The sequence below is a fragment of the Ictidomys tridecemlineatus genome, chromosome 8, assembly GCF_052094955.1.
Source record: "Ictidomys tridecemlineatus isolate mIctTri1 chromosome 8, mIctTri1.hap1, whole genome shotgun sequence".
Taxonomy (NCBI): Eukaryota; Metazoa; Chordata; class Mammalia; order Rodentia; family Sciuridae; genus Ictidomys; species Ictidomys tridecemlineatus.
In genome coordinates, this window is record NC_135484.1 from 132,299,181 (window position 1) to 132,322,827 (window position 23,647).

Sequence of the window (23,647 nt, forward strand, 5' to 3'; positions counted from 1 at the left end):
AAATATTTTAAACATCTTTATTGTTACATGTCTCATGTAAAAAGACTGACCTGAGGATGAGTGGCTTATACACGCTGACTATAAAATGACTTCTTTTGAACAACAGCCATCATGATCATAATGTTTGTTAATTTAAATACATTTTAAGTTTTAGAGCAACACTTTGGATCAAAAGATATGCCAGTCAGAAATAAATTGAGGCAAAATGCATAAAGTAGTAGCCCTAAATTCCTTCCATTTGATTGTTCTAGATAGGGTCAATTATGAAATTTCAAGAAAGAAATGTGCAAGTCATGTTGTGTTGTAATTAATTTGCAGAGAATATTAAATTGTCCATCCCCTTTCTTGGATGACAGATGCAAGAGACGCAGAGCAATTGAGCAAGAACAAGGTGACACATATTCTATCTGTCCACGATAGTGCCCGGCCCATGTTGGAGGTAAGAGAGAACCATCTATATGTTCTGTGAGAGCCCATGCATGCATTTGTATTCTGCATATGACATTAATGAAGGCATCTGTATTCTTTCCAACATGAGTGTGCTCCTGTGATTGCTGGTGGTATTAATTTTGGGCTCAGTGCAAGTTTATGTTTATGTTCTGCCTGTGGCCTGGTGGAAGGGTGTGTCCTTCTTTCTGATTGTACTCCTGCTGTATTGCTGGTTTGGCTTTCTTGGTTAAAATTTTAAAAAATTAAAAAAAATTAAACTGAGGCTCCATTTCCCTCTGGATTTTAAGGACATTTAAAATCCATTTTCAAGACACAGATGTAGCTCAGTGATGGAGAGCTTGCTTAACATACCCAAGGCCCTCTGTTTGATTCCCAACTCCACAGGAACAAAAGTAAAGAAATAAAATCTATTTTCATTCTTTCAAAATTATTTTTGGTTTTAGAATCCACAAGAATTAAAGTTTATTATTCACTCCTACCCCCACCCCCTTGTAAACTGAAGGATCTTCTATTTGCATTCAGGAGTAAATTGTCCCTGATAAATTTCCAGCACTATTCTGGGATGGAGACTGTTAGTGTGGAAATTGTCATGTTTTACGGTTTTGGGTAAACAGGGTGTGTCTGCTTGTACACTAATTCCAAAAACATCTTCAATTTACCCTGATGGATGGTTTGAGCTGTTGGCCAGGAGTAAAATCTATTTCTGTTTGTTAGCCTTGACACAGCCCAAGTTGCCTCTTTTTAGAAAATAATGCGTGTATGGTTATGATGTGTGTGTTTTTCTATTTTAGGGTAGGGTGTTGGAAAGGGAGGAGTGCTTTGTTCTGAAAGAAATAATTCTAGTTCAAGCTGTTTTTATTGAAATTCATATTGTACAAGAGTAGGTAATAATTTTTATGTTAAATTTATCTATTTTCTTTAGCCATTAGAGCTGGCAGATTTTGGTTAGTGTACAACAAGCTAAATCAAACAAGGATATAGAATGATAAATGATTCTATTAAACAATATTGTACCAGAGAACCAATCATAGGTGGTAAACAAACCTCAGTACATCCCTCCAGATCTGGGAGCTGTACTTCCTTCTGTTGTTTTAGCTCATAATTTTTTTGCTAAAGTTTTAAAAATTTATTTGGAGCATGATTTTATCAGAAGCAACAGCAAAACTTTTTTTTTAAGTCAACATTTCTTTGAAAATATTGGTTTTATTTTTAAAACCAATAATAATCATTGCTGTTTAAAATATAGCCAAGCTATGGCCAAGTTAAACTACAAACTGGTCTTGATTGACTTCCTCTTAAATCACAAAAGGAGACTTGAGGTTTCCTTTATTTTAACAAATTACATAGAAGCTTCCTACCCTCACCCACCAGGCCTGCCTTGCCACTTCAAACTCCATCTTATAGAACACATCATGTGGCCATGGCCCTTAAATCTTTCCACTTTGTTAGTTCTCTGTAAGGTACAAGGTCTTGGAGTGTTAGAAATGAGGTAGCTCCAGCCCGTATCTGTCCCACCTCTACCTTCTACACATAGAAACCACAACTGGAGAATGAAACAAGTAGGTACAAAGAGACCACTGTTTGCATAAAACCTCAGAGCTGTGGGCAAACTATGTTTCTTCATCAGTCACTACAGAATCTTTTTTATTCCCTGGATATATTGTCTATAATGATAAAATTCTGCCTTGAAAATGAAAGAATGGGGTGGGAAAGGAGAGAGGGAGAGAAGGAAGAAGGGAGGAAGGGAAGGGTTATGTGACCCTTCTGTGATGGCTTTTACTTAGAAACATCTTATTGCATTCTTTGGGCACTATTGTTACCTTAACCTTATAGTAACTTTTTCCATGTGATTTCATATTTATTAAGGGTTATACTGTAGCATAATAGATTTAAACAATGCCCATCTTATTATATTTATTTTTAACATCCACAGGTAATTCTTGAATATGTTATTTTAAAAGTCATCAATAATCTCTATTCCTGCACACATGGGGAAACCAGGGCACTAAAAGTTATTTGAGCTGATGTGCCCATAAGAGTACAGAGTCTCAAAGGTTTCAGAGCTTTGTTCAACAATCCTCTGTCTAAAATTTTAAATTCAGTTCATGAGTCAGCCTAAAATGAGTCTAGGACATTGTTGGAGCTGGTAGGGAATTCACAGAGGGATTTTATTCTTCCATAGGACCACGCTGTGGGAGGGAAATAGGGTAGGGATGGAGGTGTGAGGGGAGAGTATAGGGGGTGAGTTGATCCCCTTGCCTGGTAGGGGACCCTAAATGATGGTTGAGGAACAGGTGTGGGAGAGGAAAGAGCTAGCCCCCCTTCATTTTATGAAATCTTCAAAACCAAGCTTGTTTACTGAATGGCCCCTAATTTACTTTGGGCAGCTGTAGTCTGGGGATGGGAATAAAGTGGAGAGGTGGGTACCATCTAAAATGGAAGGATTTGAGGGCTGTTACGTCCATGTAGCAGAGTCAGGATCCTTGTTGCCAGGAAGGTAGGCATTGAGCACTTCACTGTAGATGCTTCCTTGGTTCATTTCCAACTTATATTTCAATGGGTTTTAAAGCTCTAGGGAGCTTTGTATCAATTTTCAAGGGCTTTTAGAATCTTTAGGTCTAATTCTATTGCAAGGGCAGCTAAGCAAGAGAAGATAGGCATATTGAATTTGGTTTCTAGAAATGAGGAAACAGATCAGAGGTTTTCAGTATTCTCAAAGGATAGGCTATTGAGCCAGCTATGGTGGTACACACCTGTAATCTCAGGGGCTGAGATGGGAGGATCACGAGTTCAAAGCCAGCCTCAGCAAAAGCAAGGCACTAAGCAACACAGTGAGACCCTGTCTCTAAATAAAATACAAACTAGGGCAGAGGATGTGGCTCAGTGGTCAAGTGCCCTGCGTTCAATCCCCAGTACTAAAAAAAGAATAGGCTGTTGAACAGTGGGCCCAGGATATGCTTCTTTAAGGAAAAATAAATTAAGGGAATTGAACACACCAACATTGCCCATCTTATTATATTTATTTTTAATCTGGAGATTTCATAGCAGTGTTGACAGAACAAAGCTTCAAAAGATTTGTGTTGTAGACATGTATTTATCATGTCTTTCTGAGCAAGGATCCAGTTTATGTTATGCATGTTTGTGTGACCACCTACTAAGATCTCATGGAACTGTAGTCTGTGGACTACAGATCATGGGGAGCAGGAAGAGGTGATATTAGGCCAAGGACCTACTACCCCTGGAGTTAGGGTGAGCCTCCCAGGTGCATACTTGCTCAGAGGAATGCCATACATCTCCCAAAGCTCAAACAATGAGAGTAGAGGACCTTGTTGCCAGCTGAGGCTATCTTGGTAAAGATCAACATCTTTCCATATTGTTTTTCTCATTCTGTTTTGAGAACTTGCTATGGATAGAATGCAAGATTATCATCTGACTCCATCATTGTGTGGGCAAAAAACCCTTCACTTGGGAAATGTAGAGGGAATTGCCAAGATCCCACAGCTGATCAGAGGGTGGGAAGCTCAGTCTTGTCTCCCAGACTAGAATTTTCCTGCATGCCCCCCAGCCTCAGTCCCCTCTTGGTATGGCTAATGCTTCTTCTTTTCTTTTCTTTTCTTTTCTTTCTTTCTTTTTTTCTTTCTTTCTTTCTTTCTTTCTTTCTTTTCTTTCTTTCTTTCTTTCTTTCTTGATAAAACCCAGGGGTGCTTAACCACTGAGCCACATCCCCAGCCCTATATTTTATTTTTTAATCTTGAAACAGGGTCTTGCTAAGTTGCTGAGGCTGGCTTTGAACTCGCAATCCTCCTGGCTCAGCCTCCCGAGCCTCTGGGATTATTAGCATGTGCCACCATGCCTAACATGGCTGATGCTTCTGACAGCTGTATTGCCAAATATTGCCAGATTAGCTTTAGAGCTGCACCATTTGTGCTCTTACTAGCATTGTATGAAAGTGCTAGTTTACTGGTACCATCAGCAGCACAGGACTTTCTTAAGCTCCTATTAATGCCAGGCCCAGGGACAGGTGCTCAAGATAACAGTAGTGATTTTTTTCCACTCTCTGCCCTGGCAGAGCCCTTGGTGTAGAAACAAGATAGATAGATAGATAGATAGATAGATAGATAGATAGATAGATAGATAGATAGATAGATAGATATCCTGGTTATTTTATAAACATTCATGATCATTACAGTCCAGTGAGAGAAGGCAGCTGGCAAGTCAAATAGGAAGAGAGTAGAATAGAAGCCCAGAGAACAAGGTCCCTCTTCTGTGCATGAATTTGAGGCTATTTGCAGTGAGCATACATTTGACTGGACCTTTAGTGATGACTAGGAAATCAGAAAGTTTGTTTTGTGATATTATAGCCAAAAGAAGGCTGATAGAAAAAGCCAGCATGTGACTTCCTCTGGATGGCCTTGACTCCTCACCACAATCTTAATGATTTTCCAAGAATTCTGAGCCCAGTAGGCAGATGATGTTGTCCAGGTTCCTTCATGGTATAACTCTTCTGGGTAACACATCATTGCTAATGCCTGGAAGAGTCAGTGCTGGAACCCGAGGCCTTCTCACTACAAAGGCAAGGATCTTCCTGCCAGACATAATCCTTTGGAACTGTATTTTGGTATCAAAACTTTGGAGCACATGTTACTGGCTCACTATAGGAAAAAAAAATCATTGACACATGTGTTCATTTCAAATACAAAGACTCAGATTTGAAATTGTAATATTCAGGGATATAAAATACCTTGTTACTTCTTTTCCCTGCCTAGGATTTGGCCAAGGAATTGCTTTTGTTTACTCAGAACTATTTCCTAATTTTGGAGAACAGATGTGAACAGGTGTCTTCAGCATCTACTGTTTATTGTAGATTTTAGCAGGGGTGAAAACTCCTATCTCAGAAATGGTGATTTTTAAAATCAGAAACCTGATATTGTTTGTAGGTGCTGAGGAAGTAATACTGAGCAATGAAAGGTTTCTCCCTTCCCCTGAAAAAAGAAACACCTCTGTCTTTCTAATGTAAAAATTTCAGAGTTTGTTTCATTTTTCATTCTTTGTATTTAACCAGACCACCTGCAGGAAACAAAACTATTTTTTTTTCATTATTAACAAAAATACTTTAAAAGTATTCTCATTTCTTCCCATGGTTGGTAACACAAAGAATTTTGATTTTGAAATGATGCATATTGTTGGATTCAATGGAGAAAAAATGTACACATGTATGCAAATAAGAATATTATATATACCAGGTAGATTTTTATGAGCTAGGATTTGACTGGTGTAGTTTTCATATTTAAACCATTTAAGTGTATATGTGCATTTTTGAAGAGAAGGGTGTTTTCATAGGCAGACATTTATTCTTGATTCTGCTTTATATATCCTTTAATACTAAAGACATTTTTTTGAGACATTTGCTCCCAGAATTTGATTTTCTCAGTCTTGTTTGTAGTTGGCCACTTCTCCTCGTTTTGAAACATATTGTTTTTTCTGTGTCTGCACTGCTGTCTTCATTTACCTGTTTATTCATGAGGAAACTCACTGAGATGAGATAGATGCTCATTGGGCTTGGATAGTCCTGTGTTTTCACCCTTTGTTGATGCTCTCGGTCCCTCTGTCATGTGTCCCTCCATTGATCCTTACCATTGCTCTTAAAATTTTGTTGGCTGCCCAAATATAAAGCAAATCAAAACCAGATGCTAAGTAGTGTTTGAAGTATGAGAAATAGGCTTCTATTCCTCCTTTTTTCTTCCTTCCCTTCTTGTTTTTTAAACTTTTTATTATCATGTAATAATTGCACACATCAGTGGGGTTCAGTGTGGTGTGTCACATGCATACAGTGTGCTCTAATCTCAAATATGGTCTATGGTCTCCCTTTGTCCACCCTCTTCCCCCACATCTCAACTTCCAGTGATCATCACTCTACAAATTGATTTTTTTTTAATTCCACATATAAGTAGCAACGTATAGTATTTGTCCTTCTGGGTCTGCCCTTCCTTCCCTCAAAGCTCAGACCCAGCCCTTCTTCCTCTAAAAGGGATGCTTTGGTGGCCACCAATCTCATGCTCCCTGCTTTTTCTATAAATTTTGTCCTATTGGTTGGGGCATGACTTATATCCACTCTGTGGCAGCTCTTGTACTAGATCAAACGGTTACCTAATCTCTGTTTGATGTTTCAAGTCTTCTGGCCCATGCCAGGCTCCTGAGCTGGTCTGCAAGCCTGTCCCAGACAGGTGCCACAAGTGGGGTTTCTTTGGTTCCGACAGCATTCAGCTCAGGCCCAGCACATCCAGCTCCCCTCTGTGGATGCTTGCTGAAGAATGAGAGCTATGTGGGTGTTTAGCTCCATTCCAAAGCAGGACATCACATCTTTAATTACTGTGGCTCATTGGAAAGCAGAATGAATAAATATATATATATATGGAAGTTAGGTTAGAGTCATTCTTCCGTTCTTCCCTTATCCAATCCCTTCTCCTTCCTCCTCAGTTCGGGAGGAGATGAGGGAAAGGAGAAATACTGGGGACTGAATTTGAGCAAACTATATTCTATACTTTTTAAAAATTATGTCAAAATGAATCCTTATGTGTAACTAAAAAGAAGCAATAAAAATAGCTGACTTGTAAAATTTAAAGCAATAAAAAGAGTGGGGAAAAAAGGATGGTTAATTAACCACGAGTAATTAATGAAGCAGCCTCCCATACATGGGCTGTTTGTATGGTTCCTTGTTTGCCAGGAAGCATTGGCATAGTTGGATATCCAGTTTTATAGAGTTGCATTGGTGTCTAGTTCAGAATGATCATTTACTAAATTAGTGCAACCCAGAATCCCCAGTGAAGCTTCTGTGATTTGGATTGATCTCTATAGAGTACTTCAGCTGCCTTTGGTTGTATTAGAAGGTTGGTCCTATGAGGAGGACCATTCATCTAAGACATAAACAATTAAAAAAGGATTTGCCATGCTCAAGTCTCCGTGCCTGAGTTTGGGGCAAAGATGTTGGAGACATTATCTCAGACTTCATGGAACTTGTTGTCGAGTCATGAGAAGCTGAGAGAACATTCAGGTCACAGAGATTCACATTCTGGCCAGTGCTCCTCCTCTGGCAGCCATACAGGCACACCTTCAGTTCAGACCTATCACCTTCTCTCCTCTCCTCTCTTTCTCTCTCTCTCTCTCTCTCTCTCTCTCTCTCTCTCTCTCTCTCTCTCTCTCTCTCTCTCTGCTTGGTGACCACATCAGTCTTTGGGGTCTCAGGACCCAGAAGCTCTTCCTGCCTGAACCATGTGCCACTATTTTTTCTAGCACAAGGAGGATAACCACCCAAAGACCACGTCTTGTACACATAGAAGTATACAAATATCTCTGTTCATAATAACAAAGAGTTGGAGCCAACTCACCTATTCAGCAAAAAGTAATGATCAGTGTGGTTTGTGTCTCGTGAATTCATATTTGATGCATGACATGCTATATCTTTGTGGTCCATGGTTAACAGGTACAAAGTAATTATGTCATTTAGGTCATCTTACTCTTTAAAGGAATAAGACACATCTTCAATAGTATAGACTATATTCAACATTAGTATGCTGCCGTTTTTCTGTATTGATTGGACATCAGAATGAATTTATTTCCTTCTTTTAGAATTCACACATTCCCCTAGTGATGCAACTTGAAGCATTAAGCAATATTTCCTACTTGGAATGGCCACTGGTTCCTCCAAAATGGCTTATTTTATTTATCTCACTGGCACTGCAAAAACAACCTGCTATAAAGTTGTTAGTGAAATCCAGGACCTTTGAAACAAGTCATTGTTTGACCTGGAATGGTTTTCAGATTGGTAGTTGTTTCCAGAAAACCTCAGTTGTTTTCACTTCTCTAGGAAAATCTCTTTGATGTCACCCAAGAATCAGTGATACCAGCTCTACCCAAGCTTGCATCAGCTTTCATGTGTCAAGGCAAATTTGTTTGAAGCCAACCCCAGACTTAAATAGATATGACTCAAATAGAAATGATCATGGTAGGTATCGAAAACTGCCTCGTAATCGCTCTTTCTAGAATCAAGCTGTCTCCAAGTTCCTTGTGTGTGGGCAGTCAAGTGCCTGAGAGGCACTTCCATCTGCCTGACAGCACTTCTACCACCAACTCACTTGCAAATAGAGTTCTAGAAGTACTGCAGCACAAATAGACCAGAAGGACTGAAATTTTCTAGTACTGAGTTGATTTCTAGAGAGGAAGCTATTTTGTTTCTGTCTATAAATGAAAGAACTCTACCTTCACCTTCTGTTGGCCCCAGTGTTTCCTCTGTGGACCTTGTCTTTAGTGTTCTTACTCACTGACCAGTATCTCCTCACACTTGAATACTCTTTCTAGATTTTTCTTTCAAATCTCATTTTCTTTTTTTTTTCTTTTTTGAGTGTATCTTTAACTTTTAATTTTAAGATAACTGTAGGTTCATATGAAATTGTAAGAAATAATACAAAGAAATACCTTGTACCTCTGCCTGAATTCTTCCAGAAATTGGGAATAGCTTGTACAACTAACTCCCAGATTCTTGAGTATTTCTTGCTAAGCTCCCTTCTTGTCCCTCTTCTCCTGATGCTTGTGTATGATTGGGTTCTAAGTAGATGTGTGCAAGGACTGTGTTCGTAGAGTGGACTTGCCTGGTTTGTGTCCCTCCAGTCCTCAGTGGAGAATACACAGGTAAGCAAGATCAGCCAAGATCTTCAGACCAAGATTTTGGGAGAACCATGTACCATGCAGCCTCCTCTATCTGTTTTCAAACTGGTTGCATCAAGGTTGCACATAAGTGTTGAAACATGTGGCCCACATGGTAAGAGCTCTGCCATTCTACACAGATCTAAATTCCCATGGGCTGGGGAAGACTATAAAGCCCAAGGTGTTGAAGCAGCTTCATAGTACTAGTATAGTTTGACCAAGTGGGAAGGAGGAAGAAAGATGTCTCCAGAGTGAGCAGCCCTTCAAGCAAGTCCGGAAATGAGAATAAGCCCTGGAGCCATAAGAGATGCTCCAAGAAGGTCCTTCTGATGATAGATTGGAGAGGGTGGTCTGTATAATGGGGCAAAAGTAATACTATCTTCCTTTCTTCTTTTGGCTAAATTGGAAGTTATTCCTCCAGATTAAGCCAACATTTATTGAGCACCTACCTTGCAGCAAGAATTAAGGATAAAATTTGAAGAGAACAGGAGACCTTCCAATCAGTCAACAGTTACATAAAATCTTAAAATAGCAAAGTTTCAAATGCACACCAGATGCAGAGTTCTCCAGGGAACCCAGGAGGCAATGGTAGCCAGCAAAGCTTCACCAAAGAAGTGACAATTTTATGTGGTCCTAAATGGTAATACAAGTGTGCTCGATAGTAATTGCAAGAAGAGACAATTGGAGTTGGGGATGTCAAAGAGTAAAGAATACAGGACATTCAATGACATGGGCCATGCAGAAGGATAGAGTGTACTAATGCACAGGGTGTGCAAAAGGCAAGGTGTGTCCTAGCTCTCCTAAAATGGAGCAGGTATTCAGGGTTGCCAGGCTGGAAAAGCAGGCTCAGAGCAGATTAGGAAAGATCTTATTTGTCATGCTGAGGAGTCTGAGCTTTATCATGTGGGAAGTGGAGACTCATCCAAGATTTATACACAAAGTCAGGAGACACATTCCAACTGCGTTTCCAGGATCTTTACTTGGAAATGGAATGTAGTGAAAGAGATGGATATCCCAGAGATCACTGGGAAGTTTTTGCTATAGAACTGATTAGAAATGATGAGGGTTTGAACTGGGACACTGAGGAGTGGGTTTTCCCCCCTAGAAGAAAATCCACAAAATAACAAAACAATATTTAAAAGGAAAAGGATGGGTAAAGATTGTGCAGCAAAAACATGAACCAAAAGAAAGAGGGCATAGTGATAGTTTTAATAAATACAACAGAAGTATAAGCAAAAGAAAAAAATCATTGGGGTAAAAAAGGAAACCACATAAATGAAAGAGAACCCATAGTGATGCTATAATGCCATCAACCTGTAGGCACCCCATAAAACAGCTTTGAAATATAGAAAGTCATTTCTCAGGTGGAATGAATAGAAATTAGCTAGAAATTAGATGTGGGGGATGAAGCAGCAGAGGTTTCGGAATGTCTGAGGTTACAGCTTGAGGGACTGATAGAACAGACAGCTGTGCCACTATGGATGTGAGTGCCCAGAGGGTGAGTTCAGTCCAGGACTCAGACTGGATATAAAGACTTGAGAATTATCAGTGTATATATGCAGCCAGGCCCTTGGATTTAAATAAAATCATGTAAGAAATGCTAAGACAGCATGATCAGGAGATGACAACGGCATCATAATCCCATCTTGCTTTTACATAGTGTTGTGGTAAATGCTTTCAAAACATGTTAGCACAAGATCTCATCACTCACCACATTTACATTGTGAGATGGATGCATCTTTATCATTCCTATTAACTCCTTGTGTCCTTGTGCATTTTAGTTCATCTCTACTCCTCAGCATGTAGTCCTTGTGGTTCTTTACAGGAGCACCAGCAAAGTTCAGAGTTGTGTTGTGTTTTACCCCAAGGTGAGACTCTGAGGTGCCCTGGTCATCACTCCTAACCAAAGGGATCCTTCATATGTGGCTGCTTTAGGGTCTAAAAGTGACATAAAAAAGCAAATCTGGCAAGATTCAGTAGGGGACATGATTTTTGTTAAAGGAATTTCAAAGGGAAGAATGGCTTAGTTTTGTGGAAACAACCCAAGGAGAGAATCCGTGGAGGGAAAGTGTGTTTGAATGGGAAATCAAAGATGGTCAGTTGGTTAAGAGCCAAAGCAGGTTTAAAGGTCATTGTGGGCACTGCTTTGTTTTTAGCCATAAGAAAAGTGATTTAAATGTAGCCTGGTTTACTGGAGATTGGTTTAAGCAAATCTTCTGTTTTCAGGTGCTCTTAATAATTCATTGCCGGGTAGGCAATGCAGGTGGACCTGCCACACCTGCAAGGGAAGTGATCAGCCTTATTTAAAATTCTGAGAGTAAAGCAATAGCACCTAGCTGGTTTCATCATCTCAGTGCAAGCCAAATTAACAAGCTGTGTCCTAACTACTTTGTGAAATGTGTTCTCCTCTCTTTGGTCTGATTCTCTGGGATGTTCTGGAGATCTGTATGTGTGTGTTTTCAGGGAAAGGATGGGTTTGAATTGAGAAATTATTTCTCTCCTTTCAGTTATCACCACAACTAGGGCAGATGTCAAGTTTCAACCTTGATCACTGCAGGAGCACTGTCAGCTACCTTTTACCCTCTTCTATGATGGGAAAGAAATGAAATGTGTGGTGAAAGTTCCAGCAAGCAATCATAGGTGGCTTTCAGTGCTGAGCTAGGGAAAAGAAATAGGTGTGTCTGAATTCTAATTAGACTCTCTTTCCCTTGACCCAGATTTTTCCCAACTAAAGGGAGATGATCCACAAGGCCTGTAACCCCTTTGGTGAGAATCACAGCCACTACCAGAACCAAGGGGTGGATATATGGAAAGTGGCGAGTGGGCTGTCCTTTGTCATCCTAGAACAGCTGCAAGGAGATAGGCTGCCTGTTACTTTGTAATTCTGGGGCGAGGCATCTCAGAAGAACAAAGCTGAGCCCAGACATTTGGCTTAAAAACTGTTCCTAGGCAGAGTAGTCCATAAGTCATTTCAGGCTATCCACAAAGGAGGCAGAGACTAGCAATAGTGGAGTGGTTACAAACTGAATTTGCCTACTCATGAAATACTTCGTCCATGAGACCAGCTCCACAGCACCTAAGTGGAAGGCAGTTCCAAATCACTCTAAAGGATTGTCAGTTTAAACAACATTAGGGAATAGTCCAGCCCTGTGCCCTAAAGAAATTTTAAGAAGCCTGTGTTAGTCACCTTTTCATTGCTATGACCAAAATACCTCACAAGAACAACTTACAGGAAGAAAAATTTATTTAGGCTCATGGTTTCAGAGGTATCAGTCCATGGTCGGCCTACTCCATTGCTCTGAGCTTATGCTAAGGTATAACATCATGGTGGAAGGGTATAGCAGAGGAGTGGTGCTCCACTCATGGTGACCAGAAAGCAGAGAGAGTGTGTAAGGAAAGGATAACAGAGAAGATGCACCCTTCCGGGACATGCCCCCAGTCACCCACCTCCTCTAGCTGCACTCCACCTACCTTCAGTTATCACCCAGTTAGTTCATTCAAACTAGGAAGCACGATTAGGTCACAGCTCTCATAATCTAATCATTGCACTTCAGAACATTCCTGCATTAACACAGGAACTTTAGGGGGAGCACCTCATATCCAATCCTCATACTAACAAAGTAGGAATCACATTCCCACATGTTGTGTTTTTGTATTGTCTTATTTTTACATTAACCTGAAGTTTCCTGTCTGTTATTCCTGCATGTGTGGTGGCATCACAACTGATGATTTCCACTGGTCATCCTGAGACCCTGCTGACTGCAGTGAGGGGCCTCCGGCCTCCTTGGTAGCTGAGGCTGTTTCTACCTTTGTGTTTTCTCACATGTGCTCTGACCAGAGTGGCCTGGGGCTTCCTTCTGTGCTACAGTGCAAGAGGATGCAGCTGTCAAAATAAAAATAGCCTGTTAGATTGTTCCACCATGGCAGGCCTAGGGAGGGGTTATGATGAAGTGCCACCCTGAGAGAGAAGGCTCTGGAACACTGATTCATTCTTCCTTTTTTTTTTTTCCTTTTGGTACCAGGAATTGAACTGAACCACTGAGAGGTGCTCAACCACTGAGCCACATCCCCAGCCTTTTTTACTTGTTTTTAATTGAGAGGCAGGGTAAGTTGCTGAGTCTGGCCTTGAACTTGTGATCCTTCTGCCTCAGCCTGAATTGCTGGAATTCTAAGTGTGCACCACCGCACCTGGCTCTGGAATGCTGGTTCTTAAGTAGAATGAAGAACATGCTCTCCAGCCACATCTGCTATGTGTTAACATCAGACATTGCCATGGAGAGCAGAAGTACAGGCTCTTTAGTTCATTTCACCACATTGTGAGACTCTTCTCCCCATCCTACCAGCCCCTGGGCTTGTTTTCTGACAAGAGCTTCCATGGCCCTTCTGTGCTGCCCATGCTTGTACCTTCACCACCTCTGGGCTGTGCACATCATGACCCTGAGCCCTACCTTTGGAGGACTGACCAGTCCTTGAGGGTAGCACCATGCCCGTCAGCATTTGCCTTATTCCCAAAACAAACATTGCTGGGGTCTGATCCCAGACAAAGGACATGGAGTTAGGCTCAGGGGTCATGAAAGCTATTAGAAAGCATTTCCTCAGTGCTGCACATCATGTCCAAGCCTGAAGACAAAAGGCCACCTGCAAAGCCACTAACTCACACTGCAGTTGACAAGCAATGGCACCTGAGACCTCATTGGTTTAATCATCTGCAAAAGAGGAAAAAATAACCCCTGGCATAAAGAGTTGAGAAGATGAGCCTGGCTCAAACATGTGTACTCATGGAGATACAGCTGGTGTTCACTCAGCCCAGTCTCTGTGATACTGCATTTGATGGTAACTGAGCAGAGAAGACTGCCATTGAGGGTGAGCCATTGACCACAGGCCTGCCATCAACAGTTTATTGCACCTACTGTGCACTGGCATTACAATTAGAGTTTTTACATATTGAATCTCATTTCTTGTTTTAAAAAGTCCTATATTCAAGAGAAATCCCTCCCTCTCTCTTCTTCTAGCGAGCAAGGAAGAGACCCTAGCACAGCTCTTGATTAATGAGGAGGCTTTCTAAGAAACCAATGTTCTCTGTCAGAAAACATTTAAATGGGAAGAAAATATGATGTGCAAAATGGACTTCAAGTCATCAGAATGACTTTGTGAGCTGGGAATCTCTAGACAAGGGCTCAGCATAGTTTTGTCTGTCAAGGCCCAGGAAATAAGGTTTTGGGACATTGAGGGGACACATAATAGGAGGGTATGACTGTGCCTCAGTAAACACAGCCTTGGTTTACCCACCCAGGCTTCCCTGACAGGTAGCTAGAGAAACCTCTGTGACTGAGTAGGCATGCTCACAGGAGCTCAGGCCAGGCTTGAGCCTTGGGGCTGTGTTGTCCCTAGTTTAATGCAGTCCTGAAAATGTCCAAGAATTTTAACCTGGGTATTTACGAGTTATGATTTTGCATTGTTAGTGATCCCTCTCACCACGTGCTGCTGGGACCCTTGACAGTGGGTAATAGAGGTAAGGAGGATGCTTAGGCCTTCTAAGACTGCTGTTGTTACTCTGCAGCCTACTGCAGGTACCTCAATCAGCTTAGGAGCAACACTTTTAGGGCACAATGCGGGGGTGGCCATAAGTTTTAAAATTCTAAAAATATACCTGTCCTCTCAAGCAAATGCTTCCCTCAATAGCAAGCATTTACTAATGATCTATAAGAGCTAGGAGACCAGTAGAAATGTAATTACCATAGGACCTGGCCATTCCAAGTTTGGGGAGGTCTGTTGAAGACATTGGCCATTCACAAGCAGTCCTGGACCCCTGTGCTGGACCATAGTACCTGTGTAAAGGTGATATCATCTGATATTCAGAATAGGTAGCTGGGCTCTTTGCAGGAAATAGAGGCTCAGAAGGTGAGGGGAACCGGTACATTAGGGATGGTTTTTATAAGGAACAGCCATTGGGATGAGCCTAAGGAGGAGGTTATTCTAGACAGATGAAACTATAGGAACTCAGGGGTGGCAGTAAAGTACAGAACATTTGGAGACACTCACAAGCAGCCCAGTGTCTCTGGAGCTAAGAACAGAGAGAGCACACAGGTAGAGGTTAGGAAAGGGGCTTGTAGACAAGTAGAAAAGGACTTTGAAGATGAAATGTCTTCATTCTCAGATAAGGAAGAACCACTGAATATGTTGTATCTGCACATGACCCATTAAAATATTTATCTTTTACAGAGAGAATGTTTTCCTTAATGATATTCATAGAACACTCCTGAAGAGTCAATTAGTGATCTATCTGCTGATTCATGGCCATTTTTTGATATGGTTATATAGCAGTAACCTGCGTGAAGTGATATGCAGACTGCTTTGGTTTGAAATGTCTGCTGAAACTGGCCCCAGTTTTCATGAGTCACAATTGTGTACATCAGCAGGTCCTCACACCGAACCGAAATTACAGCAGAGGCTTTCGGTGGTGAGATGGAGATGGTGTGAATCTCCTCTCTATACCTCCCCATAACCCTCTCCACGTTGGCTGAAGGAACTCCTATGTGCTGATGAGGCCCACTTTAGCTTTTTCATTGAAATACCTTGAACAAAAATAAACATTGAGTTCTCATCTGTTGATCTGCCGAGTCAAATGTATGTCGATTTTTGACTAACCTGAAAGAAGCCAGCAGGTGTAGGAGGCTTCTTATTTGCATTTTGTCTCACAAAATCAAGCCCAAGGCTAAATCTTGTCTGTCCACTCTGACCTTCCTACCCACTCCCCACCCCACCAAGGACCACAGATTTCTTGGAAGTTGTTATTTGTAGCACTGCTACCTAAATTTAGTGCATGCAGGAAGAATCAGGGGCAAATGGGTACTTTAAGAAAATAAATGCCTCTTCAGTTTAGAATCTAGGCTTAAAATGTATTACGTAGCATAACAACAGGACCATATTTATCTTCAGTGATGATTATCTACAGTAATTTCTTTGAGAATTTTGCTGTGGTAATATTAATAAAAGAGGAGGCCAAAATCTCACCTCCTTTATGTTACCTATTTATTTTTTTATACTGTCTTCTGTGTCTCAGTCCATAGGCATACATATGTGCTTTTTGAATATAATCTTCTAGAGATATGATTTGGACTTCTACTCTTTACTTTTAATGTTTCTACAAATGTTATAGGCTGTATGTTAATTCTTAAATTTTGAGGAGAAACAGTAATCAAAATGCAAGGGCCAGGTACTGTGTTTGACTCCCATACACATATGTGAAGTGGCAGTCCTCATAAGCCTTCTCTGGAATAGAGTCACACTCAAAGAAAAGCCTGTGAGAAGCCTGTGTAAAGGAGACTGAGATGATCCAACATACAACATACAGCCTACAAGAGCAATTTCAAGTCAGCAGTTGCCATCTCTTGGATCTGTGACTTTCAAGAGTCCAGGCTAAGTTTTTTTTAGCGTTTACTTACCAGTAGGTTTAGATACAAGTGCAGAAGTAGTCAAATTTACAGACGGAAAGGAGAGGGTAGTTGTAAGGACTGTGAATAGGAAGAATGGGGAATTAGTTGAATGAGTACAGAGTTCCAGTTTTGAAAGATGAGACAGTTTGGAGTTAGATAGTAATGATGTTTGTACAACCACATGGATGTACTTAATTCCATGACAATGATCAAAATGGTAATTGGGCTCAACCATACATGCCTATAGTCCCAGCTACTTGGAAGGCTGAGGCAGGAGGATTACTTGAGTCCAGTCTGGGTAGCATTGTGTGACTACATCTAAAAAAATAATAATAATAAAAATAATCAGTATGTTAAGTTTATGTGTGTTCTGCCACAATTAAAAAAAAAAAAAGTTTTATAAGTGGTTGTCCCCAATGGAAGAAGCCTTTCTTTTTGTGTTTTTTTTGTAACAGTGTGATCTACCTTCTGATCAGATGAAGATAGTCCAAATTTAAATTTTGTTTTCAATTTTTCTCTTTGGGAGCCAGCTTCTTGGGAATTTGGTAAAATCAGAACTTGATAGGTTCTCTTGCTTGTTCCACTCAACTCATTCATGGGTGTTTGATAATCAGAAGTAGCAGAGTTTGTGTGTATGTGTGTGTGTGTGTATACACATGTGTACAGGTATATGTGTGCAAACTACAAAGGCCAGCTCAACACTTCCTAAATGGACTTATTTGTCCAAGAAAAGATGATCTCTGTTGGAGGAACCACTTTGGATTTGTCTGTGCTGTGTCTGGTACTGGGTGGGCTAAGATGAGAAACCAAGGGTTCTAATCATGATATTTTTGTTAGCAACCAAAATAACTTTTCCACTGCATGAACATCCTGGTTCTGGCCCCTTTGGGAACTTACTCTCCTACTTATATTTTGAATTTTCTTCTGTAGGGATACAGTTGTAGTCTTTTTTTTTAAATAGACACACAATAAGTACAGATACTTATGGAGTACAGTGTGACATTTCATGACATATATACAATATATCAGATGAGGATAATCATCTCTGACATTTATTCTTAATGTTGGTAACACCAAGAGTTAAAATGTACTCTACTAGATGCTTTGAAATATAATATTTCCAACCCTCCTTATCCTACTGTGTTGTAGAGCTTTAAAGTGATTCCTCCTATCCAACTGTACCCCTGTACCCCTTATCATCCTTTCTCCATTACCCCTTCCCCCAACATCTTTCCCAGGCTCTGGGAACTATTATTCTACTCTTTGCTTCCAAGTGTAAGATCATGCAGGCCTTTTCTTGCCCCTGACTTACTTCATTCAGCATACTTTCTGCCAGTTCCATCCACATTGCTACAAATGATGGGACAAAGATCTACTCCATAGCTGGCTTTAATTAGCCTTCCTGGGGGAGGGCTGGATTTTCTTTTTGAAAGTAGAATGTCAACTGAATTCTTCAAAAGACTCTTACAATGTTTCATAAAGAGAGAAACAGTGAATTTTAGAAATTGTACTTGAAACAAGCGAGAGTTTGATCTCTTTTCTAGTATTGCAATCAGAATCTCAGCCCTGCTTTTCAAGTTTGTTCCCGTGTATCGTTTTAAGTGTAGTCTTTAGTTTCAGACCCAAAGAAAGGGCCAGAACTTTACTTTTGGTGGTTACTATAATCATTGAAACAGAAAACTGAAAAATATTAAAGCTTTAAAGAACGTGGCCTTGGACAGCTTTGATCTTTGGTTCACATAGAGCTTCTAGAATACTTTTTGAACTTCTTCTCAGCCCAGGGATGTCTATCGTGTCTTTAAAAACCCTAAACACAAAAATGTCGCCAGAAAGCTTTCCTTGGCAAATAGCTCCTAACCCTTTTACTTCTTTTCAGTGCTTTCCTAATTTTTTATCCTGTGTGTTTTCATACTGATTGATGTGATGTTTTGGTATAATGAATATTCAGTACAAAATGAGGTTACCTTGAAGTAGGTAGCGACTTTTTAAAATTGTTCCCCCTTTTTCTCCCTCTAGTGCCCACCTCATCAGTGTTGCTGGAGTTCTCTGGAAATGTTAAGCCACTCAAAAGGCCATGTAGTCCAAAGAAATTAGCAGCTGCTCTTTCTTTGTCTACCACAGCAATCATGACAGTCTTAGAGCATTGACAGGGCCCTTTCTATTAACCGAACTTGTTTTTTGTATTCAGTGCAATACAAAACAAGCCTTGTGCATTGAAAAGCCATAAAGACATCTGATAGTTCCATAAAATTTAATGTTAGTTGACTTTTACCAGTTCACTTTTTTGAAACTTCATGGAAAGTGCTGAGTTTTTATTTATTTACAATTTTAATTTCAAGGGAGAAGATAACCAATTTCATTTTTATGTTTTTTAAAAATATTTAGAGGTAATGTAAGGAAATGAATACTGTGCAGCAAATGTTATGCCCCTGGAAACATGGCTATTTTTATTCCAGTGTTTTCAGATTGTTCTAAAGTTTGTATACATTTTTTTAACCCATGAGTTTGCTATAATTTTTGTGATTTAACCAAACATATCCTACCCCTATTCATTGTCTTTCTACAAATTTCACCACCAGGGAGCAGTCCTTTGTATAAGTCATATTAGAAAAAATAGCTGTTCCACATCACATGAAAACTTTTGTGCAACTGCACTCATTAGTACCAGGGTAATTTTAAATGAGTCCAGCTTTTTTATGGTCCTGGGGTCCGTGTGCTGCTTTCTGAATTAGTAACTAACAGTCATTAATTGTGCACATGTGCAGGCATCTGATGCCTTTTTTAGGTAGCTCGAGTTCTGTAGTCTGTGGCCTTCAAGAGATGTTGCTTTGTTAATGACTAAGCCAAGATAAATAGATGTTCTTGGGCAGCAAGCAGCTGAACCTTTTTGACAGTTTGACTCCTTCTGTGGCTGAATTTGCATACTTATTGTAGATCACAGTGAGTGGTTCACCTCCCCGTTGGAGTACACAGGAGGTGGGCTAGTGTCACTGGTGTGTGTATAGAAAACATGCTTTTGGCCAAGCACAGTATTGCAAACCTATAATCCCAGCATTTGGGAGACTGAGGCAGGAGGATCACAGATTCAAGGCTAGCCTCAGCAACTTAGCAAGACCCTGTCTCAAAATTAAAAATATAAATAAAAAGGGTTGGGGATGTGGTGCTATGGTTAAGCTCCCTAGGTTCAACCCCCAGTACCAAAAAAGAAAAGAAAAGAAAACATGCCCTTTACTTGCCTAGTGTGGCCCCAAACCCAGCTTTTCCATTTCTGTGATCCCGGGATTAAGGAATGGGTATTTGACAGTATTTTCTTCCCTAGAACTATTCACATAGTGTGATCTTTGTGGGAACTGATTTTCACCTTGGTCTCAGGACTCAGCAGACCTTTAGTGAACACCTATGTGGCAGGCATCATTCTAGGGAAGTTTATTATTGTTCTTGTTATTCTGTCTTTGAGAAAACTCAATCTTTAGTTTTATGTTCTCCATCCTGCCTTAACAGCAGCGGGTCCCCAAACTTTGTTCCAGAGTTGCACAGATAGGAAGCTGTAACTGTCACTTGCTCTTCTCAGCTGTGCAGGTGAGGGGCCCAGCACAGCCAAAAGTTGCCTCCTCATCCTCTGTGCCTCCCAAGGGATAATACCTTTTGTCATCTTCCTTTGATTGGCAGATTCTCCTTCCCCCTGACAGGGCTCTCCTGCTTTGTGGGGCCAATGTCTTGTCCTTTGGTATACCAGGCAGCAGCTAAGGGAATGTGCCTAAAAGAAGCACAGTGCTTTCTACTCACCCTGCTGTTGGCATTTACAGTAACTGATCTTAATAGGCAAGAGCTATTTAACCTACCTCAGTCCATTTTCTTCTTTCCTTCATTATTTCTTTCCTCCCAATACGAAACTGGACTGATTGTAGATTCTACTTGAATGAGGTGGTTGTTTGTTGACGTTTGGGACAGGCAGGCATTTTCATTATTACAGGGCATTCTGTTGGAGCCCTTTCTCTGTTGAAGTTGCTGAGACTGCAGATGGCAGTAGCAGGGGAGGTGGACACTTGAGAATCCTCTTGTCCCTCTGGAAGTATGGCCCGAAAGGAGGTCGGAGGAAGTGTGTGGGAGGAATGAATTTCACAAGCTCCTGGATTGGATCCAACTGCCAACTCTCACTTAAAAAAAAAAAAAATCAGTGAGTCATTTCAATGGTGGCTGTAGAAAATAATCGTAGTATATATCTAGACCAACACACTTGTTTGGCCTCTATGGAAGTAAGGAGTGAAATGACTTTTTTTTTTTCTTTCAGTAGCATTTCCTTTTTAATAGTCTTGCCCCTTCCATCACAGCATAATACCTATCTGGGTTTGGAGGGGCTTTAGAATGTGAGACATTCCCAGCAAAACACAGCCCCCAGAGAGTCCAGGAAAAAATAAGGACAGCAACAGAAGGAGGCTGGGTGTGGAGTGTGACAAACGAAAGCTCAAAGAGGGGTAATGTACTGCTTCCCTTTCCTCTTCTGCCAACTGATCATTAAGTATGACCTTTGGCAAGCTAAAAGCCCATTTTATCTCAGATAAAATGCTTCCATTTGGATAAGCAGCAGTTACATTCATCTTCTTCAAGAACTCAGGAAGCCTTTACTGGAATATATAATGATTGGCTACATGATTGGTAATGCTTTTGTCTTCAAATCATGATTAAATTATTTGTTTCTTCAAAGCTGAAAAAAACATATGTAGAAACTATGCAGGGAAAAAGTTATTTTCTCACCTCTCCTAATTGTGGGAGATAGGAAGTGTTCCATCTCTCAGGGCAGATTCCAATATGAGCCAGTTTTAGCAGGAAGGAGTTTATTAAGAAATGGTTGAAAGCTTAAGGAATGCTCAGCAGAGCTGAAGAAACAGGCTGTAAACTAAAGTTCCAGAAGGATCCCAGACCTTATCACACAGCAGCCCAATGAGCTCTGCAGCCCACTAGTTCCAAGTCCATCTCCTGTGTGTCAGATCAATGAAAACTGATTGTGTGCCTTGATCCTAAGCATCAGGGGAGATAGGGAATGGAATTCCCCACCCTGTATTGGAAAAGTCATACTGTAAGGAACTAGCAAAGTATGGATCAAATTGTTCCTTCTAAGACTATTATTAGTAAATACAGCACATAAATTCCTAATGATAGGAGTTAAGAGAGTTCAATGAAAAATTACCGATCTTCTGAGGAACTTGGGGTTGCCTATATCGCCATTCTACATATCTGTCCTTTGTGTATTCTCTTTTATTGGTTATTTTTCTAATTTCTGGTTTTTCCCCTTATTTTCTGAGACGCATGACAATATTCTATGAGATTAGGCAATTACAAGAGGAGGGTTTAAAAATGATTCATCTAATTCTTTAGACATATTCTTCTGCAAAAATTACTGAGATTTTTATATTTTATATTTTTACTTGATATTAAAGACCTCTTGAACTGTCACATCAGTAATCCCTCTGACAGAGAGGTGAGACTGGCTTTTGATAAAACTCAAATTTATCATGATTTTTATAGTACAAATTTACATAAACTCTTTTTTTATTTTATAGGGTTGAAGTTCATTTTTTTTTTATCTGTTAGTTTGTTTGTTTCAAAATAGGCCATTATTTTTAAAGAAAAATGTTAGTTTGGTACCCAAAGTTACTGTTCTGGAAAACAAGCAAAATAAAGCAAATTATTTCAAGGATCTAAAACTCTTATTGGCGAAATTGTAGCTGTCATGATACTAAAATTAACATAGAAAGCTATAACATGACACTACACTTTTTAGCCATTGTGCTAAAGTTTTGACTAACAGTGCTTCCTTTTTGGATTTTCAAGATCCTAAATGACATATATAGGAAATGTGGAATATGTGTACTAGTATGTAAGATGATAATTTTGAAACTTGTTGACACTTACTGAAAAGTACTCAGTTTTTACTTTTTTGAAACCCTTTGAATTTTGTCTAAACCTACAAGCTGTTTGCAAACTAGACCATATTTATAGGCAAAACCACAGAAAAGAACCAGGAACTTTAATTAGTTTTTCTCTAGTTCCTTGGCAACAAAAGATGAATGAAAAACTTCTCCTTTATTTTTTTTTAAATTTTTTTGGCTGAGTAAATAGTTATAGTTTATTCAAATATTTTTATACACTGACTATAATATTTTCATTTTTATTTATATATATATATTTTATCATTTTACAGGGAGTTAAATACCTGTGCATTCCAGCAGCAGATTCACCATCTCAAAACCTGTAAGTTTTTCACTTTTCTGTATTATCTGAAGATATTGAAAATGGATACTGGGCTATAAAATCAAATAAGTAAAGGACAGTGAGAGCCCAGGGGACCCTACACAACTTTGTCCCAGAGAAGAAGTAATAAGCCAGCCTGCAGAGTTCTAGCTGACTGTTTGATGGATGAGATGTCCACAAGAAGGGTGTAATTTTTAAAAAGGATACCTGAAACCAAATCTTCAGTACATTTGTCTTTTCTCTAAAAGCAAACCCCTGGTATTATATGTAATTGTAATGCACCAATAAAAAATAAACTTTCAAAGTTAGGAGTTTTGCCTGGAGCAGAGCTGTCCAATAGAAATCAAATATGAGCCACTGGAACACAAATGCAAGCCACAGGAGTGATTTTAAACTTCCCAGAAACCATATTTTAAAAAGCAAAAAGACATAGGCAACATTAATTCTAATTATATATTTTAATTAACTCAATCTATCCAAAATGTGAGCATTTTAATATGTTCTCAGTACAAAAAGTTTATGAGATATTTTTGTATTATTTTATTGTACTTGGTCTCAAGCTTCTGATATGCTCTTTTACATTAACAGTTCATCTCATCTTGAACTATCTTCATTTCAAGTGCTCAATAGCCACATGGGATAGTAGCCACCATGTGGAATAGCTTACATCTAAAGCCCATCCAAGTTGGGTGAATAGATCTTTCCAATTTAGGAAAATCCAGTCCTCTATTTCTTTACAGCTGAGGAAATCTTTGATGTCATTTTGACCCTGTTTGTACCTATAAAGAAAGATTCACAATTGCGACCCT

At 39.8% G+C, this 23,647-nt stretch overlaps 1 protein-coding gene across 9 annotated transcripts in view; it reads left to right on the forward strand.

The window, feature by feature from the left end:
- Nucleotides 1-23,647, forward strand: part of Dusp22 (dual specificity phosphatase 22) — a 68,803-nt gene that overhangs the window by 21,295 nt on the left and 23,861 nt on the right. For 5 of the 9 annotated variants that reach the window (XM_005335155.5, XM_005335154.5, XM_013362806.4 and 2 more), the window contains 2 exons: nucleotides 357-439; nucleotides 22,789-22,838. In XM_005335155.5, coding sequence (XP_005335212.1) covers nucleotides 357-439; nucleotides 22,789-22,838 — 133 coding nt within the window. Of the gene's footprint in view, nucleotides 1-356; nucleotides 440-22,788; nucleotides 22,839-23,647 lie in introns of those variants that run through there. The other 4 variants (XM_078020431.1, XM_078020430.1, XM_078020432.1 and 1 more) reach the window with 2 other exon arrangements.